Source organism: Nannospalax galili, unplaced genomic scaffold (assembly GCF_000622305.1).
Source record: "Nannospalax galili isolate Female #2095 unplaced genomic scaffold, S.galili_v1.0 scaffold683, whole genome shotgun sequence".
In the NCBI taxonomy this organism is placed as follows: domain Eukaryota; kingdom Metazoa; phylum Chordata; class Mammalia; order Rodentia; family Spalacidae; genus Nannospalax; species Nannospalax galili.
Genome location: NW_008349093.1, coordinates 361,902 through 389,048, shown reverse-complemented (window position 1 = coordinate 389,048; position 27,147 = coordinate 361,902). Strand labels below are relative to the sequence as shown.

Genomic DNA, 27,147 nt, shown 5'->3' with positions numbered 1-27,147 from the left:
GGCATGCACAGTACAAAGTGCACATGCTGTGTGTTTAGAACCAAGGTTGCAGTGAAGTCACGGGACATGGATGATTGCTGCCAGAAACACCTCAGATTCCTTATGTGTTTGAATTTTAATTACTTTTGGTCATTGTTGCTCAGAAATCTTTTACTGCTTCCAATTTTTTTGCAACTCACACAGGGTTATGATCTCTAAGAGGCTTTCCCCTAACCCGGGTCCGATAGCTTGACAGAGGCAATGTTCAGGGAGAGAAAACTTGGCCCGTCTGAATCCCAAGTCCATAGCCCTCTTCCTATCTCATCAGATGTCCCACCTGGCCAAGAAGTCAATGACCAGCACCCCTGGAAATCCCTCAGAACCTCTGGATGCTGTTAGTTAACCTAGGCTGAAATTATATGAAGATTCCACTGAAGGATAGTTGCTGAAGCAGGGTACCAAGCCTTCAACTCCCCCCATCATGCTCTAGGTTTAAAATATACAGATGTTCTTTTATTTTCAGGATTGAATTAACTAAATGAAACACCATACTTCTGTCTCCAAGTTGAGGCGGCTTCTCCAATTCTAGGCTGCTTCTTGTAGACACAGGTCAGCATAATAGGCTTCTGGAAGGACATAATGGGAGGGATGGGGTTTACAGCTCCATTTCTTAGGTTTTTCTTTTCTTCTCTGCCCTATCCTTATCCTTGACTCCCTGAGTTTAAATTCCCAGATGCTGCCAGCATGGGGATCTATAATCACAGAAACTCCCCTGAACATGTTCCCCCTTATCAGTGACAATAACAGCCTCGGACAGAGGCAGGGATTGTTATACATCTCACCCTTGTAGAGTCTGGAACTCTACAATGACCTGTCTTACCCCTCACTTCTGTACTGTGCCAGGCAGCCTCTTCCACAGATGAAGGAACTGGATCAAGAGCTCATTACCCATCATTGGTAGAGATGCCTGCTCCCAAATCAGGTATTCTTGCTGATTTCAAAGCCCATGGTCTTTCCACTTCACTCCTCCAGCAGAGCCCACATTTGTAATTTGGGATCTGAAGCTGATAAAGGGGGAACTGTCCAAACAAATTCTGCCAAAATACCTTCTGTAAGTAAGCCATGGTGGAACACACCTGTAATCTCAGCACTGAGATAGGATTGCCCGAATTCAAGCCAACCTGAACTATAGAATGAAACTCTGTCTCAAACAAAAAGACAAGCAAAGGAACAAAACACCAGAACCTTCCATAAAGAGTTAGTCCTTTAAATTAACAGATTTTCCCACAAATAGATCAGAAAGTTAGCCATCCATCAGCCAATAGACTCATTACCTCCTAGCCCCTGAAATGACCTTCAGGAACCAAATAGAAATCAACTTTTTCATTTGGATGAAACCTAGTACTCAGTGTTAAGTAGCTGAATGCATTAGAATCCCACTACAACTGCAGTCCCCCAGGGTCAGAGTTGTGTTACTAAAGCAAATCACCAAAGGTCCAGTCTTCAGTTTCTCAGCCCTGGCCAGAATGATCTCTATCTGACTGTCATTAGAGACTCAAATTAAACTCTTACATTTTCATCATCAAATTAGTTCAAAATCTTCAGGAAATTTTCATTTTAATGTTTTAGTGACAGTGCTATGTACACTCAAATTAATTTTTCCATCATTTTCTATAGATAGAATTTGACTTTCTTTAAGATGAGAAATAATTTGTGCAATCTGGAATTGAGATTTAAGTAAAAGCCACTTATCAAGAATTCATTTCTTAAACTTTTTCTAAGTTATAAAAAAAAAATGTTAGATTTGAGGCCAAGAGATCTGATAAATCCCCGAGGTCTAAACTGTCTGAGAGAAAATCTAAAAGGAAATATCTTAGTGGTAGTGAGTGAGGTAAAATGGAAGGTTTGAGTCATGTTCCTGAAGTGTCCCTAGAAAGCCACCTAAGGACACTGGGCAGAGACAGATCACTGTAGGAAGTAAATGAGGGCCTGGGAGGAAGAGGAAAAACCTGGCACACTTGTAACTGGGGAGATGGCTCAGTCAGTAAACTGCTTGCTACATGAGGACCTGAATTTGCTCTCCAGAATCCACATAAAAATGGCAGGCATGCACTTGTAATCTCAGTATAGAGGAGGCAGAATCAGGATCCTTGGGCCTTTCCAGCCAATCAGTCTAACTTACTTGGTAAACTCCAGGCCAATGAGATACCCTGTCTCAAAGAAGGTAGATGATGTTCCTGAGGATAATTCTCAAGGTTGTCTTCTGACCTCCACATGTTTTCACACATGTACCTGTATACATGCACACATACACTCGCACACAAACATGCCCACATATGATCATACACACACATGCGTAAAAAATTAACAAGTTTGTTCTTCCATTTTTGAAATTCTGTTCATAGAGAACTTAAAAGTCATTCCTTGCATTTCCAAACCCTACTTGGCTGTTATAAGCAGACCAAACTAAGCCCGGCCCTGTTGAGGGTCCACTACAGAGAGCATTTCCTAGATGAAGCCATGACCGGGGAGCTCAAGGCTTCCTGTTCTCACCTGCCTGGGTCCCTGAGCCAAGAGTGTGGTCATGGTGCTGACACTGTGTCCCATGTACTCTTGCCATTCCCTCTCAGCTAGAATGTTCTTGTAAGTATTGCCAAACCTTTGGGAACAGTTAGGAGCAGCCACAGTAGCACAACAGCTTGAGCATCTGGGGTTTGCCCAGGACTTAGTGAGAGATCAGAAGAATGCTCAGCCACGGCCTGTGCCCTTCTCTCCTGAAAGAGGGACTTCCTCTCCGGCCTCTGACAGCATGATGCTAGTTGGATCTTCCCATAGATGTCCACCTTACTGTCCTGCATTGTGATTGGTTGCATCCCTCTCGGTTGCTCTCAGTACTGATAAGCTTCTTATGGGTTCAAGTCTTCTCCATCTTTTTCTCTTCCCTGCTTTCTGACTCAGGGTCTGGCCCATCGTAGACTCTTGACAAAAGTATCCAGTTTGAATGGATGCTCTTATTTTCTTCCCACAATCTTGGTGCCTTCTTGGAATGTATGCTTCAACCCATGGAGCAGACAGCTTGGAGACAGCCCAGGAAGGCCCCTGGAAAAGGGAGACCCAGGTTGAGTAACTGACTGTCATTCCTTTTGTGTCACAGTTCACTGGCTGTTTACCACATGTGGGGCCAGTGGACCCTATGGCCCCACACAGGCCCAGTGCAACAATGCCTACCAGAACTCCAATCTGAGCGTGGTGGTGGGGAACGAAGGGCCCTTGAAGGGCATCCAGATTTGGAAAGTGCCAGCCACAGACACCTACAGGTATGTATAGTGGAGGGAGAGGCTGTGGTAGACAAGCCTCTCCGAAAAGGACTCAAGTCCTACCTGTGGGTGCATGTTTCCAGGGTGACTGAGCATGTCAAGGGCCACAGACCCTGGCCCATCAGTGGGATATAAGATCTAAAGATGAAATGTGGCAATGAAGATGTGTTCTCTGTCCTGAGGGCGCTCACAGACTATTGATGGAGATGATATGCACACATGAGCTAGCTTTAGAAATGCTACTAATTATTATAACCATGGTGGACTGTTCTTTGACCACTACTTGCTCTTCAGATGAAACAATGTATGGAAGAATTTTTGGAAAACAGAAACCACATTGCACATGAAAGCTAGTGTGTGTGTGTGTGTGTGTGTGTGTGTGTGTGTGTGTGCACATGTGTGTGTTGGTGTGAATTGTGTGCATGTGGAGGACAGAGGTCAACATCAGATGTTTTCCTCCATCCCTCTCCACTTTATTGTTTTTGAGACAGGGTCTCTCAATGAACCTGGTGGTCTCTGATTAGCTAGACTGGCTGAATGGCTATCCAGCTCAGAGTTTTCTCCTATAACCTCAGCATTCTGGTGATCAACCTGTCTCTACTCCCACAATGCTGGGGTTACAGGTGCATGCTGTCGTGCCAGGTTTTCTATGTGTGTGCTGGGAATCCAAACTCAGGTCTCCATGCTTGTACAGCAAGCATTTTACCAAGTAAACCATCTTCCTAGCCCAAAAGCTAATGTTCTTATCCTTGAGCCTCCTTTCCAGCCCTTCCCTGTTTGCATAGAAAGCAAGTCATTCTCTGAAGAGGAGAAGAAGGAGGGAGGGAGGAAGGGAGGGAAGAAGAAGAGACTCTGACTATGCCCGTTGTCCCTCCTGGCCCAGAGTAACTACAAAGCCACTTTGGCTAAGAATTCTTTGCTGTCCCTTCTACAAAGGTTCACAGTCAGAATATCCCTTGTAAATCAGACCCCTTCCAGATATTCTCTTTCCCTCTCTGTATGAGATAGGACATGCTAACACCTACCCAGTTGGCTGTGTATGAGTGTCCAGCACAATGGTTGCATAAGTTAGAGACTCCTTGGCCTATGGGCAGATAACTCAGCTGGGGAAATAAGAACAGCCAACAGCAGGCAGGCAGCATTGCTGAGAGCAGTGCCTGACTTTTCTGTGTCTGATGACTTTATTCTGACTCTTTCAGATAGGTCCTAAGTTTTGAAAGATTTTGCCTGTCAGATGAACTACACTTATTAAATAATAATAAATTCATTTCCCATTTATTATTAATCATAATAATTATATCTAATTCTAGTGAGGTTTCTGATCTGTATGAAGCACCCAAGTCTTGCCACAGAGTATAAACAGAACCCCAGCTAAAATTGAAGCATTGTTTTATTTACCTCTCTGAAATGTTGACAGGATCCAATAGGCCCCAGTGTTGTCCTGCAATTGCCTCTCTGGAAACATATGTGCAGAACCAGTGTTCTTTTTAAGCAGGACACTCTGAAGTAGTCAAGTTAATAAAGAGACTATTATGATCTGTCCTAAAATAGCACCATATTAAAATGGGAAAATCAAAACAAACAAAAAAAAAAGACAGTTTGAGTTTTTGTTGCTGTTGGATACTAGAACATGGCTCTAACAAGTACCCCTCACCTCATCCCTGACCATAGATGACACTTGAGACTTTGATGAAAGTGGCTACTGTGGTTATATTAACTTAGCAACCAAAGTAGATAGTTAATGATTTGCTTTTTAGGCCATATCAAAATGTCCTCAAGCCTAACATGTGAGGCCCTGGGTTCAATCCCTGCTGTGAAAGGAGGGGGAAGAGGAAGGGGGGGAGAAGAGGGAGAGAGAAGAGAGGGGGAGACAGAAGGGAAGGAGGGAGGGAGCAGCAGAGGGAGAGAGGGAGGGAGGGAGGGAGGAAGAGGAAGGGGGAGGGAGAGAAGAATGGAAAGAGGGAAGGGGAGACAAGGGGAGAGAAAGGGAGAAGAGGGGCTGGTTTCCTTTCAGTTTCCTCCATCCCTGAGGAACACCCCCCTCCCCTCCGGGCGGGGGGAGGATGGAGGCCCCACCTTGGTACAAGGCAATGTTCCTCACCGGGAACTTAGTGTCCTCTTCTGGAGGACTTTTCTCCTGAGTAATTACTATTATTCAGTAAGTGCAATTCATCTAGGAAGGAAAACACCGGATCTGCCAAAGGACTTGAGAAAAAGATCTTCAGAAAGAGAAAGAGTAGAATTCTTTGCCTTGTAGTATCCATCTCTCCTGGGTGTCTGGCACTCAGCTAGTGCTGTCTGGCTGCTACTTGAGGCCTGGTGCATGATAGTGTCTGCTTGTCCGGGGGCTAAAGGAAGGGAGCTGACACCGGACACGGCTGTGTGCCAGAATGAGGCCTCCATCCCCAGAGCTTCTTCAGAAATCTGTAGTTCAAGGCCCTCCTCCCTAGTCTTTATTTCTTTTTTGTGATTTGTTTCTTTTTCCTCCTGTGGATTAAATCTAGGGGTTTATCCATTCATAGCAAGCTTCCACCACTCAGTCACATCCCTAGCCATCTTTTTACTTTTTTATTTAAGCAGGCTCTCAGTTTCCCAGGCTGGACTTGAAGTCACTAAGGCTTCACTAGGGCACAGGAAGAGTGCCTGGAACCCAGGGCTAGAATCTTGCCTCCCAGGTGCTTTTAGCACCCCCCCCACCCACCTGCACCCCCCAACCCCCACCGGTGACTGCAGAGAGTGTGAGTGAGAAGCAAATAGAAAGCTGTGCCTGCCACCCAGGGAGCCATGAGAAGGGTAACCCAGAGCAGGAGAAACCAGCATGGCCAGGAGGGAAGGACAAAGAGTGGCTTGGAAGGTGGGGTGGGAAGGATATGAAGAGTGGAGGGGTGGAGAGGGCAGCATCCATACATCTGCCCTAAGAAGTCGAGGAAGCCAGGACAGTGAGTAGCAGCTTCTCCCCAGGGAGCCGGACTGAAGGACAGACAGGGGCTGGAAACAGTGGGAGGGGCACCTGGCTAGCTGGAGCTTGTGGGCGTGGTTCTGCAACAATGCCTTCAGGAGCCAGCCTGCCTCCGATGGGGGGAGGGAAGGAGAACTGGGGGTCATGAGTGGAGCTTGAATTCTCAGATTTATGCAGAGGCAGAAGACAAGAGCCTCAGTCTCATCCTAAATGGAGATGACAGTGTGTGAAGGGCACACACATAGCCCTCAGCACAGACTGGAAAGAGCTCACTCTCTCTGACTTCTCCCTTTATCCCTCCCCATCTCCAGTCCTCCCTCCTTCCTTCCTTCTTCCCTCTTGGTGGGCTCAGCATCCTTCCTGGCCCTCATTTCCACATACATGCACAAAGATCACATATGAAAACGTTTGTCAAGCACAGCCCACAGCTTCTGGCGGCAGCTCCCTCCGGGTTTGCTCACTCTTCAGGAGGCCCCAGATCCCAGCTGGAGCTAGCTGACCAGACCACAGCTGTTCCTATGGTCTCCATCAATGAGACTCATTTCTTCACCTGGCTCCAGGGACCAGCATGCACAGCTGTATAACATCGTAATTCAACCAAGTCACAGCTGGCCAGGGGGCCTTTCTTCAGCCATCACTGAGTGGTAGAGTTCCTACTGTGTGTCCAGTACTGAGCTGTGAGGACTCTACTGTGTGCCCAGCAGTGAGCTACAGACTAGCTCACTGCTAGTGTGACTAGCACTAAGCTCAAGAGCCCCCTATTCTGTGCCCAGCACTGAGCTACAGAGTAGCTCACTGCTGTGTGACTAGCACTAAGCTCAAGAGCCCCTATTCTGTGTCCAGCACTGAGCTGTGGGGCCACTTTTGTGTCTCCAGGTATTGCAAGACTCATAGAGAAGACTAGGACTCCAGAGCCTCACAGTGTCTGGAAAGAAGAGCTATAGGGCAGGAATCCAATAGTAGTCCACAATGCCAATCAAGTTCTAGACAGCAGTAGGAGAGATGTCACGGGCATGATGAATTGCCAGTGTAATTGTGCAGATAGTCATCACGATAGAGGGCACAGATCAGGGAAAATCAGAGGTGGAGAATTAGGCGAAGATCAATGGGCTGCGAGCAGAAGAGTTTGGGTCCAACTTCTGCCATCCGCATGCCATGTAACCTTGAAAGTTGCCTTTCCCACTCTGCAAAGGCGAATCCCTGCAGTGTGAAGGGCTGCTGAGAGAGCCATTCTCTTGGTGTCTAGAGCTATGAGCCTGGCTAAGGGGTACACCAGCAATGGAACCAGGTGCCTCCATCAGGGTGCACACACTGCACGATGCAACTGGCCCCTTCAACACTGGTCCCCAGGGATGACTCCTGATGGCTCCACTGACCCATTCAGATACTACGATCAGAAAGTTCTGTTGGTCATGCCCTCATTTGTATGTCCAGTATCCCTGTAAGATGCACAGGCCAGATTTGACCATCCCTATCTCATAAGGAAAAAGGTTGACACCAGAGAACAGAGAAACTCACCCTAAGAGCCCAGAGCAGGTTGTGGGTGCATCACCCATCTGGAGGGGCATCCAGGTAAGGAATGGGTGCTTCATGTTTCTCTGATAGAGTCTCTCCTTCCTCCCCCAAGCGTCCTTACTAAATAGACACAGCCACCGCCAACATGCTGCAACCCAGCTGTGCTGTCATTTCAGGATCCAGCAGGCAGCCACTTTGATTTACTACTAATTCTTTATTTAAAAAAGATTCACAACTCAATTACATCAGGTAACAATAGCTCACAGTCAATAATACAAAACGCAAACCCAATAAACATTCATTCTGACCAGGGGACATGGATTAAGACGAGGGAAAACAAAAAAATTACAGCATCAACTTGTTGAGAGCACTATCTTGTAATTTCCAGTAAATTGGAATCACTGCAAGTCATTTTCCCCACTTGAGTGGCAGGTATCTTAATTTCTTGTCATTTGTCAGCCATCAAAAGTAAATTGTTTACCAGGGTTGGGGAGAGCATGTCGGAGACTCAGGCTGTGGTGATTATGCTGGCCTTTGGGGTAGAGTGACTTGAAGGGTCCAGTCTGTGGCAGCTGTAAGCTAGCTACTGCTTCGCTGGCTCAGTACAGAAGAAGGTTGTGGCAGAACTGAAGGACATTGGCCCCAGGCCCCTGCCCCAGCTGTGCCCCATCCCCCTACTGCTCATCTCTCATTCATTCATTCCTTTCTGCCCCTCCCCCCAAAAAAGCACAGAATGGCAGGAGTGCACCCTAAGGGCAGCTAACCTGTGTCACTCTCTGGCTGGCTTCTAGCAGTTAGGTCTCACAACAGGTCAATGTTGTTATTATCTCCCCTTTATACTGCTTGGAAACCAGGGCTCAGAGAGGGAAGATAATCTACCCAAGGTCACAGGCTAGCTGTTAAGTAAGACTGGCAGGGCCAGGATGAAGAAAGTCAAAAGTAAGGCATCTCAGGCAGAAAGATTAAGGATGGTGGCTCTCAGGGGTCATTTAGTGCAGTGTCAGCACCTGGAGGGAGGAACAATACCAGTTCTATCACCCTAGTATACCTGAGTAGCAGGGCTGGGATTTGAATCCAAGTCTGTGTGCAGGTAAGCCCTGGATTTTCTCGCTGTGCCATTTTTACTCCCAAGCAGACCAGACTTGTAGTAGCAAAGAAATGAAGCTTTAATAGTGAGATTTCATGTGGAGGAGGAGGAAGTCACTCCCGACCAGGACCCTAAAGGTTAGCCTAGGCTGGCAGCTGCTTCTCCCCTTGGCCCAAGGTGGAAATGTGGGGTTAAGGCCACCATGCAGAATAGAAAGTTCTGGCCACTGACACCTGGTCATCAAGCTTGGCTGTTGACTTTGAAGACTATAGGACCAGCCCAAGTCCAGAGTCTAGCTTTGGCCTTGCCTCAATCTGCAGCCTTTTCAAACCCACTATTTCTCCCCACCAATGACATGGGGTCCTTGCTCTCATTTACTTCGAAGGTAGTAGAAGTTGAGACTCCGAAGGGTCGACCTCGCTGCCTTAGGTTACACAGCCAAAACAGTGAGGACTAGGGTCAGAGTGTGACTTACACAAGTCTGAGGTTTCACCAACCCAACTCACTGCTGAGAACTGAGCCAAGACCCAGAAGAGCCAGAGTTCTGATCTGCTAGAAGCGCAGGAGAAACTTGGAAAGCAGTCCAGGGAAGAAAAAGGAGTCGGGAACAAACTTCCGAAATATAATAATTTGGCTAAATATAAACATGAGAAAGAGTTCAGAATGATTCATAGTGCATGCAGATTGAGGCAAATGACTATGCAAATGACGCCAATAGGAAGGAGCAGGGTAAAGCTTACCTCTCAGCCATAAGCAGGAATGGGCAGGACCAGGACTTAGGCAGAAGTCTTCCAAGCAAAACTCATTTTCAGGTGGATATAAGCTTCCTGCGCAACCTGACTGAGTTCCAGAAACCTGGGAAAGCAAGCAGGACAGAGTTGGGGCCCCATGAACATGTCTGTCCAAGACTTGGCTTTCCCTAGAAGCCTCACTGCACCACCCTCTGGTCATGCCTCTCCGAGCAGAGTAACTCTGCCCCCTGCCACCCAGGCGGCCTTCCTGCCAACTCAGCCTCCTTCTTCTTGCCTTTACTCCCTTGTCTCCTACTCTTTTGCCTTTCCTCCTTCCTTTCTTGTTTTCTGAGGCAGGAGCTCATGTAACCCAGGATGGTTTCAAACTCAATGTATAGTTGAAGATGACTTTGAACTTCTGATCTTCCTGACTCTACTTCCTGAATGCTGGGATCGCAGCCATGCACCAGCATGCCTGGCTTATGATGTACTGGGGGTAGAACCCAAGTTTTCAGGCATGCTAGGCAAGCAGTCCACCAACTGAGCTCCATCCCCAGCCACCAACCTGTTCATCTCCAAGAGCTCAGGAGTGTTTGGATAAGGGTGGAAGGAATCAGCATGCACTAGTGTCTTCTCAGACCCTTTTTTGTGAATCCATGTATGCCTTCCTTGTGAACACAGAAGAGGAAGTGGCCGCTAAAAAGGGAAATATGGAGATTTGGGGTACAGTTCACCACTGGCTAACTGATCTCAGACGAGTTAATCTCCTGAGCCTCAGTGAGTCTGTCAGATCAGATTAATCACATCTATTGTTTATGGCTGTTCACAGGGGAGGCAGGAATATCCCATGTACCTCAGCATTTGTGATGCGAGGCTCAGTGGAACATGCTCACTTTCTACAACTCTGTCTTCCCCACACCTGCCTCTTCACTTCTGATCACAGAAGCCCTGACTCCTCTCCTCCATTCTTTTCTGCTTCTCTGAAAGTTCTGTCTGTCACCTGCACCATGAAGACAACCTCAGACCTCCACGCAAGTCCAGCACCACCACCAAAGAGACCTTAGGTACCCATCAGTCCTCCACTCCTTGTGGCTCTGAGCACCTGATTGCCCACACATTTTGCAGAAATTTTCAGCATCCGTGACTTTAAATTTCATTATCTCTCTTTGCTTTTGAAAAATCATGTATGTTTGCGGAAAAAAACACAAAGTTCTCCTAAGGAAGAAGCTGACTCTCCAAGAGGGTACGAATAGAAAATGGGCTGCTCCAGTTTGGGAGCTCCATAGCCTCTTCCACTTTGTCTCCCTGATACAGCCACCCTTGTGGTTCAGTTTCTCCTTGCTTATCTGTACACACTTCTCAGTTCCTTTCTAAGCTCTTGTGGGGTCATCTTTTCCGTCTCCTCTTGTCCGGGAAGCCTGATGTCACTCTGGCACATGACAAGCTCAGCAGGTGCCTGAGTAGCCAAGTAGCCAGCGGCACCACAAATGCCAGATTCTGTTTGCATTCCACAGAGAACTCAGGTCCTTGTTTGCCACATTAGTGAACAGCCATTCTCCAGGATTGTCTGCAGAGCCGGCCTGGGCTCTGCCTTGAAAGAGCCCCAAGAGGTCCCCATATGCTCAGAACATGGGGCTTTTACAGAAGCCACTGTGCACATGGGCAAAGCTGTCTTTCATCTCCTGTTGGCTTTTCATAAAGGACCTTGCATCTGAATACTTGGGGACTTGAAAGCCCTCCCTGAGCCCCTTTTGTTGGCAGTCGGTCTCTGGGGAGGCATTTGTTAGCATTTGTCAGCTGGTATGCTGGCTGCTCTTCTCCCGGAGATCAGGAATTGAGTTTTTTCTCCATCCTTGCTTGACTTCATCTCAACAATCTCAGAGGTGACAGATCTAATCCCACATCCCCACGCTCTGTTTTTATTTTCGTCATCATCGGTTGTTTGTTGTCTGTACACAGATTGCTCCAGCAGGAGTTGCTGCTAGGATGGGAATAAACAGTCTGGGCTCATGCACATGTTCCCCTCAGACATTGCATGTGGACGCTCCTGCGTCTAGGCCCCATGGAGAGATTTTCACACTTTGTACCAAGTCAATTACTGCCACTACCACGACCACCACCACTATTCACACTACTAATAATGAACACTTATTGAGTGCCTATTATATACCAGCCACAGCTCCAAGAACACGTGACTGGAATTCTGTAGTTTTCATAATACTGTGAGATAAGAGGTGGGTTCTCTAATATTGTCTACTGTGCAGATGAGGAACAGAGTTACGTTATTTGACTAAGGCCACGTGTACCTTTGATTTTTAGATGGGAAATCCAGAACAGGGTCTAGATATTCAATTTTCTCTTTCTTGTTCTCACTCTCTCTTTCCCTCCCTCTCTCCCTCTCCCCACCCCTCTCTCTCTCTCTTGAACACTTCACTAGTCCTTCCAAGCTCTGTGACTAAGCTACTCAGCAACATTGGCTTCTTCCCCATCAGTGGGGAGAGGTTTCCTTCCCAGTCAGCCTTGGGGCACTATGTAAGCAAAAACTCTCAGAGGAGCTTGGCCCCCTGGAAGCCCCTGGGCTGGCAGGAAAGGGATCATCTAAGAACCCCCATGCTTTGTCCCATTGCAGCATCTCAGGCTATGGAGCAGCTGGCGGGAAAGGCGGGAAGAACACCATGATGCGGTCCCATGGAGTATCTGTGCTGGGTATTTTCAACCTGGAGAAGGATGACACGTTATACATCCTGGTCGGGCAACAGGGAGAGGATGCCTGTCCTAGTGTAAGTGTCCAAAGCAGGGCTTGTCCTGCACACTTGTCCAGTAGCAGGGGGTGTGAGGGTGGCCTTCTGGGAGACAGTAACCCAAAACACTCCTTCTGGGAATTCATGTTCAAAAATGGTAGGACTCATATCCAGCTCTACCTGTGAATGCCCTCCTTTCCCAGGCCATTTGGGTGACTGAGGACATAGGGAATGTGCAACTATTGGAATTTTATAGTCCCACAGGAGCCAAGGCTGAAGTTTGGTTTCATGACTGACTGAAAGCCAAGGGTCTGAATCCTGCTTAAATGAGCCAAGAGTGGTTGTTTGCCACAGAAATAGGAGGTGATACCCACTTCCTGACTATTCTGGCTGGAACACAGTTGTCATTAATCATACTATTATAAATAGTGAAAAAAGTTGAAAGACTTTGCATTCACTCAGAATCACAGATGTGACCACATTTAGATGTACATAAAGACACAGATGAGTTCTGAAAGACATACATATTAGGGGTCACTCTTGGGGAGGAGACTGGATTTGGGATACTTTATTAATAATGTCTGAAATTGTCAACAATTTTGAAATTGTTTGAAATTTTGAAAAATTGAAAACAAAAGAGTGTTTTCAGGGGGTAACTAGAGAGATGGCTCATCTGTTAAGTGTACTAGCTGCTCTTACAGACAACCTGGGTTTGGTTCCTAGCACCCACATGGCAGCTTACAACCATCCATAACCCCAGTTCCAGGGGATCCGATGCCCTCTTATGGCCTCTGCAGGCATTGCACAACACCAGTACACTTACATACATGCAGGCAATGCACTCATACACATAAAAATAAAAATAATAAATATTTTTTTAAAAAGAATGTTTTCATCTGGGTGTGTTGGCTTACACCTTTGATCCCAACACTTGTGAGGCAGAAGCAGGCAGATCTCTGTGAATTCAAGGCCAGCCTGGTCCACATATTCCAGGCCAGCTAGAGCTACAGAGAGACCCTGTCTCCAAAAGACCAAAAGGAAAAAAAAAATTGTTTTCAGGGCTGGGATGGAGATCACTTGGCAAAGTGCTTACCTAGCATGTATGAGGCCCTGGGTTCAATCCAGAGCACATAGGTACACACCTGTAATTCCAGTACATGGGAGATAAAGTCAAAAGGACCAGAAGTTCAAAGTCATCTCCCAATACTTAGTGAATTCAAAGCCAGATTAGGATACATGAGGCACTATCTCAAAACAGAAAGAAAGAAAGAAAGAAAGAAAGAAAGAAAGAAAGAAAGAAAGAAAGAAAGAAAGAAAGAAAGAAAGAGAAATCTAAATAGTTTAAAACAAAGACTGAGAGCCTGGATACCAGGTAGCCCATTTCTCCATTAGTCATTTTTGTGTTGTTCTGGCATTTTGGCTCATAGTTCCAAAGGGTCTCAGTCCATCCTGGTGGGGAAGGCATGGTGGAGTTCATGGAAGCCAATGCTTATGGCAGAAACTCCTCACATGGTAGCAAATCAGGAAGCAGAAAGGAAGGGAAGGGGGGAAAGACCCAGAAGGGAAATCTTCAAAGTCCTGTCCCTAGTGACCTTCTTCCACCAGCTGGGCCCCACCCCCTAAAAGACTCCACAGCCTCTTAAAACAGGACTATCAGCTGAGAAAAAAAGACATTCCAACTATGAGTCTGTGGGGACCATTATCATTTTAACACTCTCATTTTTCAGAGGAGGAAAAGGGGGACCACAGAGGTGAGGGGACTTGCCCAATGTCACTCACAGAGTGACCCGGGGCTCCTGTTTTTGCTGCATCCTGCACTTGCTTGGTTTCTATGACTTTTCCCCCATTTCCACTTAAATATCCCATCACTAGATGAGCCTCTGCCCAAAGACAGCCTGCCATTGTGTTTCTGACCCCACCAGGGTGTCTAGTTGTCAAAGAGAAGTCCAACAGCAGGAGCTGAGAACGTCCAGGGTAGTCTAAAATGGACACAGAATGAGACCCTGAGGACTGACTAAGCAGCAGCATTCAAACAAACCCCAGATACCCCAGTTGTCTGCCTCTCGCCTGACAGTGTTGGGACATGGCAGTACCCTGGTGGCGCTGGCTGTGTTGGCAGGAACTCAGCACCCAGCAGGGCACATGTCCTGATTGACTACAGCCTCACCTGAAGGCTAGCTTTACTGGTGCAGGGCCCACACAAGGAGTTGGATCAGTACCTGAGACAGTTCCTGTTCCAAGCACTGCCCTGCAGCCAGGGAGGACAGCCTGGGATGACAAATGGGGAGCAGGGGCAATAAAGCAGCTCAGTTCCACTAAAGAAACTCAGCTCCAAAGAACCAGGTGCTGTCCGGGAGTTCAGGAGGCAGCAGATGAGAGCTGCTCAGCCTCCCTCACAACCCCCTCCCAGGGTTAACACAAAGCCACAAGACCAAGCCTGATGGATGCCACCTTCTGCCTAAGAAATGTCTCCACTCCAACTTTTATTTAGCAGCTATAATCAGGACTTTGCAGGCTGTTATAATATATTAAGTCATTAAATTACAGGCTGCTGTAATTTTCACAAGAATTTATTGAGTGCTAATGTAATTCTTTCATCTAAGCAGAAAGATTGCATTGACTTCTGCAAGGGACTTTTACTTGATTGGATTGTAATCAGTTATGTCTTTTCACAGGACCACGTCCTTTTTTTTTAATTCAATTGTAATCTACTTGTTCCTCTAGGTTGCTGCGCTTTATCATTTTTATTAATCAACCTACTTGTTCTCAAACTTTGTGGATACACAGGGAGAGTTCCCTAGAGGGCAGGAGGAAGTGATTCTCAGTCATGAACAGAGGGAAGCCCCCTCTGCTGGTCAGACCAGGCATAGCATGAGCACTTGGATAAGTGGAGACAGTACCCATCTCCGGTTTCCTCTAGAAAAGTAATGTCTAGAGTCACTCTCAAGAGAATGAAGTGAATTCTAGAAATTAAAAGGCAGGATTTGGCTGGTTCAGTTGTATATCTGTAGGAATCTCTTTCTGGGTTCTTGACCATCCCAGAAAGAAAGAAGAGAAGAGAAGAGGAGAGAAGAGGAGAGAAGAGAAGAGAAGAGAAGAGAAGAGAAGAGAAGAGAAGAGAAGAGAAGAGAGAAGAGAAGAGAAGAGAAGAGAAGAGAAGAGAAGAGAAGAGAAGAGAAGAGAAGAGAGAAGAGGACAGAAAGTCAGAGCCCAGTTCCCACCAGATCTCACCTGGTAGCATGGGTCTAAATCAGGCTTTTTTGACAGAGCCACCATTAGTATTTTAGAGCAGAATTTCTTTGTGGCAGGGAGGGGTCCTGCCCTGTGTCATTTAACAGCATCCCAATCCTCTACTCACTTGATGCCAGTAGTGTCTCCCAGCAACCACCATCAAAATGCCTCCTGAAATTCCCAGATTCTCTCTAGATAGCAAAATCACTAATCTATTTGTTAAACCTCATCATCCCCCCAGCAAATACCAGGAAGGCTAGTGCATAAGCCTGACAGCTTTTGACCCATTGAGAGTGATTCAACAAACATCGACAGAGTACCTTCTGTGTACCATCCCCTATTCTAAGAACTTGGGCCATGTCAATATATAAGAAAAATTCTTGCACATGAAGAGCTTCCATCAAGCAGGATGAGGAAGACTTGACCAAGGCTAAGTCCCTGAGGGGGGAGTACATCTGTGTGCCTGAGGGGAGACGTGCAGGACAAAAGCTAAGAGGCAAGACCAGAGCAAATGGGCTGGACCAGGCTGTTGTAAGAACATGTCCCGTGTCCCAGCCATAGGAGGGCATGGAGCTGAATGGTGACATAATGATATATGTGTCTCCAAAGGCTCGCTGTGGCTGGACTGTGAAGGCTGCTGGACTGTGAAGGCAGCACTAGGGAAGAGTCAGGCAATAGATTCAAATGCTACTGCACTCATCTGGGCAAGAGAGGCTGGTGACTTGGACTAGCCTTGTCACAGTGGAAGTGGTGGCAAGTGGTTGGATACTGGGCATGTTTGGAATGAGAAATCTAAAAGGGCTTCCTGCCTGATTAGATGAGGAACTGAGAGAAAGGAAGGAGTCAGGAGTGACTCCAAGGACTGTGCCTGAGCCAGAGGAAAGAGGCAGCTGCCATCACCTGTCATGGGATGCTGCAGAAGGAACAAGTTAGGCCAGACATGCCTGTAATCTCAACACTTGGGAGGCTGAGGCAGGAGGATTATCGCAAATTCAAGGCCAGCCTAGACTGCATAGTGAGTTCTAGGCCATGCTTGGCCACAAAATGAGACTATCTCAAAAGAAAAACGAGTAGATTGAAAATTTGGTGGCAAGGTTGGGAGTTCAATGTCAGACATGCTAACTGTGGATGTCTAATAGACAGCCAAGTAGCTATGGGAGATGGCAGATGGGCAACCACAGGTGAACTGCTGGGGTTCAGAAGTCCAGGGAAGAAGATATAAATCAACATAAAGTTAAAACAGGGAGGGAGGGAGGGGAGACAGAAAGAGAAAGAGAAAGAGAGAGAGAGAGAGAGAGAGAGAGAACTGTAGAGGAGCCAGGAAGGTAGGATGGGCTTGAGGGGATATGGAATCCTAGGAGTCCGGTGAAGTGTGTTGTCTCCGCCAAGTAGGTCAATGAGATACTAGCTGAGAATATACCATTTCTTAGGAGTCCCCTGCCCCAATTTAATGGGGTGCCTGGAGCAGAAGTGAAGGATAGGCATGAGTCCTGCTCTAAGTGTTCACAAGGCCATCCTCAAGTCCTTGCGCCTTCATCCCCATGGTGTGAATGTCTCATTACTGCCTGCTGGAAGAAAGAAAGAAGAAAGAAAGAAAGAAAGAAAGAAAGAAAGAAAGAAAGAAAGAAAGAAAGAAAGAAAGAAAGAAAGAAAGAAAGAAAGGAAGAAAGAAAGGAAAGAAGAGAGGGAGGAAGAGAGAGAGAGAGAGAGAGAGAGGGAGAGAGGTGTGAGTGGGTGTTGTGGAGAGAGAGAGAGAGAGAGAGAGGGAGACAGGTCTGGGAGTGGGTCTTCTGAGTCCTGCTGGTTCACTCCAGGTAGCCTTTTGATTGAAAGATGGAGGCAAGTACAAAACCATGAGATGTCCTACCCATCAAAGGACTTCCCAACTGACAGCCTCCACCCTCTCCCCATCTACCCCTCTCCCCTCTTCCCATGGACCCAGCCTCGGGATACGCACCTTGCCACCCATTCCTGTTGGAGGCCACCCACAGCAGTCTCCCTGCTGTCCTGGACATCACTACATATACATGAGAGAAACATTATCTCTCCACCAGTGAGTCAGAGCCTTCCATCCACACTAAATCCACTAAAAAAAATGTCAAATTATTTCCATCATTAAATCCAAAATGCCATAAAACAAATTGCATCTCAGCTGTTTATCTGGAAATTTCTCCAGTACTCACTGGCAGCACTCTTGAATACTTTAGCATAAGGAATGGCTTGAGATGGATTGCCGTGTCCACCGGCTGGTTACGCAGCAGCATTTGAAGGAAATTTTATGTTTTATTGGCTTTTATTCCATTAAGTGAAAGAAAAGTCATTTCCCACCAAGTTCAGGCTGTGTTTAAAGAATTCATCTGAGCTGCTGTGGCCGATGGGCAGGTGTGGCTGTTCCTCTGGCAGCTCCCACACTCTTCCTTCCAGGGTTCTAGGGTTTTGTGTTACCAAAAGTTCTAGTTTGCTTTCAATTGCTGTGACAAAATACTCTGACCAATACTAACTTGGGGAGGAAAGGGTTTATTTAGCTTACATCTCCCAGATCACAGTTCATCAGGGAGCCCAAGGTAGGAACTCAGGGCAGGAACCTGGAGGCAGGAGCTGGAGCACAGGCCATGGAGGAATGCTGCTTACTGGCTTGCTCCCCTGGCCCCTGCTCAGCCTGCTTTCTTGTGCAACACAGGCCCACCTGCCCAGGGGTGGCACCACCCACAGTGGGCTGGGCCCTCCCACATCACTCAACAATTAAGAAAATGCCCCACAGACATGGCCACAGGCCCATCTAATGTTGGTAATCCTCCAGTTGAGTCTCCCTCTACCCAGGTATGTCAAGTTGACAACAAAACCTATCCAGCACAATCTCAGGAATGCCCAGATCCCTGAACCCCCCATGAGAAGTATATGGAGCCCAGAAGTGAATCTGTGGAACTGCTATGCGCAGCCACCCATCTAGACATCCCCAACCCTAACGACACACCATAGTAGCAGCTGACTTATACTGTTCCCACACTGGAGCACCATGGAGATGGCACCTCAAAGTGGTGATGAGTCCTGATGTTTGATTCCAAGGTCTACTCCCTCTTCTACATGGCAGCCAGGGAACTCTATTTAGGGCTGTGTGCCAAGGATTTTAAAGACAAGAAATAGGACATTAGTTGGGATAAATGAGATGTCCAAGATGGAAAAACTACTTTCCCAAAGATGAGTTAAGAAAGAAATTTCAGTGGCTAGAGAAATGGCTCAGCAGTTAAGAGCACTGGCTGCTCTTGCAGAGGACCTGGGTTCAGTTCCCAGCACCTACACGGCAGCTAACAACTGTCCATAACTCCAGCTCCAGGGGATCTGACACCTTCTTCTGGCCATTGCACAACATAGGTGCACTTACACACATGCAGGCAATACACTCATACACATAAAAATTTTTTAAAGATAATAATAATGGAATTTCCACAAATTTATTTGTTCTGTTTTCATCTTTAACTCTTCCCATGATGCTTTAGAGCTGCAACTTTTCAAACAAATAAACAAAATTCAATTCCTCTCCACTCCCTAGGCATGAAGTCCAATTCTGATTTTATGCGAGACCTCCTGTCATGACCTAGCAGTTAGTTTAACCCTCTGCTTGGCCGTTTATGCTCCCTCCAGCCTACATCAACGCCAGGCTCCTGTCAAGAAGGGTTGAGCAGACACAGGATCTTAATTATTGCCTTGGTCTAAGATGGGCTTTTCCCACACACACTCCACTCACCTCCTTTCCTGTGGGTCATGCTGCTCTGTCCTCCAGGGATGAATTGACTGCCCCCTTCTCTGTGCTGAATCCCCCCTATTTCATAGCCCTCCAGAAGCCACCTCCTGCAGGCAATCCTCCCTGGATACAGTCAGGAATAAAGGTTCCCTCCCAACTCCTCACAGCATCTATATCCAATCCAATCTGTGTCCCTTTCCCAATACTGCCCAAAGTGACCATTGTTTGTACTTTTTTTGTCTCTTCGACTCAACCATAAGCTATTTGAGAAGTAATCAGATCCTGTCTTTAAGCTTACAGGGTCTGGGCACTTGGAAGTGGCAACTCCTGATTTGGGTACAAACCTAATTAGGTGCTTTTTGTTTTTACAGACAAACCAACTAATCCAGAAAGTTTGCATCGGAGAGAACAACGTGATAGAAGAAGAGATCCGTGTGAACAGAAGCGTGCATGAGTGGGCAGGAGGAGGAGGAGGTGGGGGTGGAGCCACCTTCGTGTTTAAGGTGAGGTCTGGTCAGACAGATGCTCAAGGCAGTGGCATCTGTCCATCATAGTGTTATATCCCCAGAACAGCCATAGATAGAAATCCCTGGGATGTTGTTCCATGTCTCATTAAAGATAAGAAGCTGAGACCCAGAGGGGTTTGCCTGCCTAAGAAAGGTTAGCCCAGGTTCACCATGATGAGCCTTTTCCAACTCTGGTTCAGGGCTCCCTGTACCTCCTGGGCCAGTGTTCTATCCTAAAGCAGACTTTTCAGACATCATCAAAGGCAGGCCACTACCTAAAATCAGGAGGAGAGTCTTTCTGGGTGCTGTCCCTGGGGACAGTGATGCTGAGGGCTTAAGTCTTGAATTTGTAGGTATCAGAGACAGAGATGTCTAAGAGTGCAGAGGATAGAGACAGCGAGACCTGCTTCTAATCACCAGCAACAAGACCTCCAAGGAACTTCAGGGAAGGGGCTGAAGGAAGCTCCAGGATCCATCCCAGCTCATTTGTAACCTATTAAGAGATGGAAACCCCAGAGGGTTTCTTCTCTGAACTCCAACTGATACAGGAGCTAATGGAGGGGAGGTTACTACAACATCTATTTGGGGCCCTCAAACCATCACCGGTGGAGAGGTCACCCCATTGCCCTGTAAACTGTCAAATCTAAACATTTAAACCAGGGCTTGGGGCCTCCCTAGTGGATGCCTCGCTTGGTCTCTCCATCTCTGAATGTTTCTCCTGGCTAGATGAAAGATGGCGTGCCGGTACCCCTGATCATTGCAGCTGGCGGTGGTGGCAGGGCCTACGGGGCCAAGACAGACACGTTCCACCCAGAAAGATTGGAGAATAACTCCTCAGTTCTAGGGCTGAATGGCAATTCCGGAGCCGCAGGTAAAGCCCCATTCTCTCCTGGAATTCTCCCAGGGATTATGTCCCCGAAGGCATAATAGTCACTGACCCCTAAAATGTTGGGAGCTGTGATTGGTATCAATAACACGGGAGGGAGGGCAGGCACTACCCTGTTGCCCCAGAGGCTATCTATCTTGCTGATTTGAGGCTTTTGGATTAGCCCTGTGAAAGCTCAACACTCCAGCCCTGCAGTTTCCAGAGTTGACAAAGTCCCCACACCCTGCTGGAGGGCCTTAACTCAGCATACTTTGCTGCTATTGAAAATCAAAGCTTGTTACCCATCTTAGCTTCATTTTCTAAACCTGGGTCCCTCTTACTAGCACCTAGTCCTTCTCTGAGGCTCCCCAATCCACATGCCCCTCTACTGCTCTCTCTGGGCCAGAAGAACCTCAGCTAGGAGTTCTTCCCGAGGATCCCCCAGGCAGGTTAGCTCTTACATTTCCAACAGACCCACCCAGGCAGTGATCCCCTTTCTTCTGCGTGGGTTCCCAGGCCCCATTGCCGTCATCTACTGGAGTCTTTGGATTGGACATGTCTATGGAATGTCTATTAAAAATGTCATATGGAACAATCAGGGAGAGGGAGCACTGGAGAGATTCCTTGGGGTCAACTGATAGTGACCATGTACAATCTCAACTCTGTCAGTTTGCTTTCCAAGGGGTCAAGGCATACCCAGGGTTTAGAGAGCACAGCGCCAGTGCCTGCCATTTTCACTGGGCATCACCTACCATCTGCTGAGTTTCCCTGCTCCTGGCTGAGTTACAGCTTTGAGTCTCTGGCCAGGGAGCAGCTGAAGTAGGCTGAGTCAGGCAGGCAGCAGACAAGAGTCCTGCCTCTCAAACTCAACAGTCCCCATACCTGGCACTTTGTGGAGTGTTTCCCACACTCACTCTCTCCATTGGTTCTAATGGCAACCCTATGAGGTGGGTCTTACTATCTCTAAGTTGCAGGTGAAGAAATTGAGGTTCAGAATGGGGAAGTCTATGGCCTGGGTTTCACAGCCAGCAAATAGTAAAGACCATGGGGGTAGAGAGAGCCTGGTCCAGGATTCCTGAAAGAAAATAGTGCAGTGACCTCTGCAGGTCTTTGACAGTTGGCTGCAAAGACAATGGGCCCCAGCTCTTGTCAGTATGGAAACAATTAATGAAATGAAGGTGCAATGCTTCAAGCGGTGGCAGGCATAGAGGAAGGAGTTCCATCATCACACTATCTCCAGGGTCCCCAGATCCTGAATGAAGCACACTGCCCACTTCTGAGCTAGGGAGGCCAGGACACAAGACATACTCTATAGGCACATGCTGTGGTCTAAGCAGTCTCCCTAGCTCTCATGACATGCATCCCTAGCTTTCTCTGTGAAGAGGGCTCCCTGAAACAGAACAGGTAAGGGTGCCCCTCAAAGGCCACCACATCCTCCTTCCAATTTCTCCAGCTCCTCAAGAAGCCCACTTCTCATTTCTTCTGCAGGTGGTGGAGGCGGCTGGAATGATAACACTTCCTTGCTCTGGGCCGGAAAGTCTTTGCTGGAGGGTGCCACAGGAGGACATTCCTGCCCCCAGGCCATGAAGAAGTGGGGGTGGGAGACAAGAGGGGGTTTCGGAGGGGGTGGAGGGGGGTGCTCCTCAGGTGGAGGAGGCGGAGGATATATAGGTAAAGATGATTCGTGTTCAAGGTGTCACTCCCTCCCCCTCTTAGTCCTAGGCACCTCCCTACCTGTCACCTCCTGCCCCTCCCCCACCCAGTGTGAACTGTGATGTGACTGCACGCTCCCCTACCCTGGCCTGGTTTGGGCCTGCCAGAGGTAGGGTGTTGGCTCCCGAGCCAGCATCCTGCCTCCAGGCTTCCTTAGCAACATCAAGCGCCTGTGTGATCCTTGATCACCCTCAAAGCTGAGCATACAGAGCTTTGGCTTCCCAGACTGTTCTCTAAGCCAACACAAGGACTGGGCAGTCCTGGAGATAAGACTCTACCAATCCTCATAGCTCCTTTCAGGGGCCTGGCCAAGCCAGTATGGAAGGGACTGGTCTTCATGTCATAGGCTCCTGATTCTCAGTCTCCTATGCCCAGCCCACTAGTACCAAAAAGCAGCATTCTCCATGCTGACTAGAGCTATTCCCAGGAGCTGCCCCAGGCAGCCTCAGCTCAGCCCTTCAGTAAGCAGCCTGCTGTTGACCCCAGCTGCCTTGGGAAGAGTCTTCCGAAGCTGAAAGATTGGCAGACAATGCCCCTACCCTCCCCCAGATTAGGCCACACACTGCATGCCTGCACTGTGATGTTTGTGTCTGTGTTTTGCTTTGATGCTATGTATAATATGCTTGTGTTAACCACACAAGCTCTTCCTTTCTGAGCTTTGGGTAGATGGGAGGACTCCAGGGGGGATTCCCAAGATCACCCAGTCCCAGATGAAAGGAGGGACAGGAGCCAGAAGGCACAGTGGCTCATCTCTCCCAGGCCCCAGCCTGATCCCAAGGAACTTGAGAACAACTCCTCTGGGCCTCAAGGATGCTCTTGAGCCTAGAGAGACTACAACTTCTTGGACTTTTGCTCTTCTGGACTACTTGGTAGTGGAACTTAGCAGGGTGAAAAGACTCCCCCAGAGGATCTGGCCCCAACCTGGAGGAGAAAGTGACCCACATACCTACCATCTACAGAGCCAAAATCCAAAGTACTGCCTCTGTGCCCAGAACCTCCCTTCCCTCCTCATCCCTACCCCACAGGCCTCCAGTGATCCCTGCCCCCAGCTTTGGCTATCGCTGCATGCCCACTGATATGTATATATGTTGAGATTTGGGCACCCACCTCTTAGGATTCAACTCTTCTCTGGTTTGCTACAGGTGGCAATGCAGCATCAAACAATGACCCAGAAATGGATGGGGAAGATGGGGTTTCTTTCATCAGTCCATTGGGTATCCTGTACACCCCAGCCTTAAAAGGTACCCCCTCTGCCAGGTGATGAAACAAACTTCTTTAGGCCATTTCTTCCACAAAAGCCAAAATCTTGGGGGGCCAGGATATCAATGCATGGCTGTAGGGCCTTGCAGGCAATTTTTCTGAAGGCTCATATCACCATGCTTTTTGGAAGTGCAGATGTGTGGTTGAATGTGAGCAGAGGAGTAGAATACAGACCACTAGGGGCAGGTCCCAGGAAATGAAGAAACAGCAGCTGGAACACCTGTACCATCCAGCATCAGGGCCCTGGCTGCAATTCTCTCATTCATACACAGTCATACACATATCCTCAGTCTCTGTTCCACTCACCAGGTGCCCAGAGAGGCTTCTCCACACAGAGCTGTGCTTCCAGTGGCCCAGAGACCTAGAACAGGGACCCTGAGACCCCACAGTGAGCAGCTGGAGATAAAGCTCAAAGGCGGGGATCTGGGCGTACAGGGTATTCTTCACGTTCAGCCCAAGACTGATCCTCCCTCCTTGTCACCAGTGATGGAGGGCCATGGGGAGGTGAATATCAAGCATTACCTAAACTGCAGTCACTGTGAGGTAGATGAATGCCACATGGACCCCGAGAGCCACAAGGTCATCTGCTTCTGTGACCATGGGACCGTACTGGCTGAGGATGGTGTCTCCTGCATTGGTAAGGGGCAGATGTGGGGAAGGGAAGAGGGCCAGAGCTTAAGCCAACTGGTTTCCATGGTTCCAGGACAAGCTCAGCTCTGTTTTGTAAGTGTCCTGTCTCTCTCAGCTTGGTGCTCTGACAATTGAGCAGAGAGCCCTTGTGGGAAATGTGGGTTATTACACCTGAAGGAGTCTCAAAGTCACCCATGCCCTTCCCTCACCCAAGACAGGAACCCTCTAGCACCTTCAGCAAGGGGTCAGCTATCCTTTCTCCACTCAAGGACCCAGTGACAGGATCCTCAGTGCACCTCAGGCACTCCCTGAAACAAGGAGTTTCACCTTTGAATTTCTGTGGCAGGGTTCCTAACTAGACACAGCCTTTCAAATGCAGATTAGAAAGGGATGATGCTTCTATCTTTAAGTCTTCTCCAGATTCAATTCCATTTTCATCACACAGAGGAAGCATTACGCCTCCTCCCGACCCTAGGATCCGTCTTCTGCAAGTGATCCAAGTGTCAATGCCCCTTGAGAAATATAGTGTCCAAGCCAAGTCTGGTGGCACAGGCCTGTAATCCCAGCTCTTCAAAAGTCTGAAGCAGAAAAATTGAAAAATTCAAGGCCTGGCCAGGCTACAGGTGGAGTTAATGGGACCTTATTTCAAAATTTGAAAAATATACAAGGGGCTGGGGATGTAGTTCAATGGTAGAGTGTTTGCCTAGTATGCAAAATGTCCTGAGACCAATCTAGATTGTGGAAGTGGGGTGGGGGGAGCAGAGAAGGAGAGAGGGGTGGAAGAAAAAGAAAAAGGAAAAGAAAGGAGAGAGGAGGAAAGAGGAAAGAGAAAAAGAAGAAACAAGAGAAAGGTGGAAGAGAAAATGAGAAGAGGAGGGGGAGGGGAGGGGAGGGAGGGGAAGGGAGGGTGAAAGGGAAAGGAGGAGGGGAAAGGGGAAAGGAGGAAGTGCAGTTTCATGAATCAGAGTATAACGTGGCCAGGATGGGGGCTCAGGGGACTTTCTCCTGTTCGAGGACCACAGGAAGTAATTCAGCCTCTAAGGGTGTCACGATGGGACTCTACCATTGCTTCTACTGAGTGTGGTGCTCCCTCACGTCTCTTCTATGTCCACTTCTGTTTCTCCTCTGTTCCTCACTCTATCCTTGTGCAGCTGATGTTTGGGGCCAATACATAGGATTAATATTTATCCCAACTGAATTTTCCCTTCACCCAAAAGCTACTGTTAGGAGCCTGTGAAATCAGGATGAGCCCAAAGTCCCCTGAAAGGGAGGTGTGACAGATCTCCAGAGACAGGAAACAGCAGGTTGGCTTTTCCAACTGGGGAGGGTATTTCTGACTTAGGATCAGCTCAGAGGAGAATCAGCATGGTGGTCAGTGCCCCATTGGAACCTGTCTTCCAGTGTCACCCACCCCGGAGCCCCATCTGCCACTCTCGCTGATCCTCTCCGTCGTGACCTCTGCCCTGGTGGCTGCCCTCGTCCTGGCATTCTCTGGCATCATGATTGGTGAGTGTGCCAGAGCCCTGGGGTTTCCAAAAGGGGCAAAAGCCAGGTCTGACAGAAATAGTGTCTCAGGATGTGCCATGGATACCAAGGTGTCACCCTGTCCTGCTAGACCCCAGAGTTGGGTTGGGCAACTAGGCCAAGCCAAAACAGAAGCTCTAACCCTCCATTACCAGAGAATCTGTAGTTTCCCAGAGGAGCCCTTGATGCTGATCTCTGACCCTGCGTAACCTCCTGGCCGCTCAAGGGGATGGGTACTCTTCAGCAGCCAACACGATGGAGAACGCTCTCCCTCTACCACCCCAGCTTCACTCTCAGCTCTTAAGAGCATCAGGGAGTCCTGGTCCTGGTTGGTTCCTTCCCTGTCTAAACAGCTCAAGTAGATCTAGCCAGGCCCTCCCACACAACTGAGAATGAAATCTGCCTCCTGTGTCCATTCCATGCAACCTATGAAGTAGTCTAGTCTGAGGTCACAGAGGCTTGACTTGGGCCAGCCAGGCTCCGTGCTGGCTGTAAGATGCCCTGGACAGATGGGCATGGTGTGAAGAAGGACAGAGGTAAAGGCTTCTGGCAGTGTGCACAGGCTGTTCCCTCAGGGCAAACAGAGACATGGCAGCATACATTGTGTTTCCATATGGTGCCATCCTTCAAAGGGACAGGCTAATCAGAGCTCATACTGGTTGTACAATTGCCATGTGCCTAATGATTTGCACACTTGAGATCATTGCTCTGGCCAGACTCTCAGAATTGCTGCTTCAAAAAGGAAGGAAAGGGGAGATGGAAAAGGCAGGGAGCAGAGACAGGGTAGTCTTTTACCTGTCTACTCATTCTGTTCAGTCCTGATAACCGCCTCTCATTCCCTGGGTGAGCCCCTTCTCTGTTCTTCTAATCCTTGGTCTATATTCCTTCTTCTTTCTTCCCTTCTCCCTCCAGCAAATAAGTATAACCAATGTTCATGGTTGATACATTTCAGAGTACAGAACTGAGCATATAGAACATGACCAAAGCCAGCTCTTGCCTTGGCCTATAGTAACAGAGCGGCATCCACCCTCTCAGCATCTTCTTCTGCCTCCCTGGAGTTTGCCTTGGCTCTGAGCATCCTCGTGTGCAGAAGGAATGCTGATCATGGTTCCTCCTGGAGACACAGCTCTGTAGACATGTTCAAACCCATTTCATGAGCCAGGTGTTCATTAGTAACCTAAGCACTTTGAAGAATGAGGCAGGAAGATCACAGCAAAGTTTAAATCAGCCTGGTCTACATAACAAGTTCCAGGCCAACTTAATCTACATAGGTACGCTGTGTCAAAACCAAACAAACCAGTCAGGCATAGTGGTGTTTGCCTTTAACGCCAATACTCAGGAGGCAGA

General features: G+C 48.0%; 1 protein-coding gene across 1 annotated transcript in view; it reads left to right on the top strand.

The window, feature by feature from the left end:
* The window catches only part of Alk (ALK receptor tyrosine kinase), a 790,272-nt gene that overhangs the window by 730,467 nt on the left and 32,658 nt on the right, over positions 1-27,147 (top strand). Inside the window, exons 12-19 of the mRNA XM_008846481.1 lie at positions 3,134-3,296; positions 12,218-12,368; positions 19,674-19,805; positions 20,535-20,679; positions 22,162-22,344; positions 23,529-23,627; positions 24,131-24,283; positions 25,678-25,782. Coding sequence (XP_008844703.1) covers positions 3,134-3,296; positions 12,218-12,368; positions 19,674-19,805; positions 20,535-20,679; positions 22,162-22,344; positions 23,529-23,627; positions 24,131-24,283; positions 25,678-25,782 — 1,131 coding nt within the window. The remainder of the gene's footprint in view (positions 1-3,133; positions 3,297-12,217; positions 12,369-19,673; positions 19,806-20,534; positions 20,680-22,161; positions 22,345-23,528; positions 23,628-24,130; positions 24,284-25,677; positions 25,783-27,147) is intronic.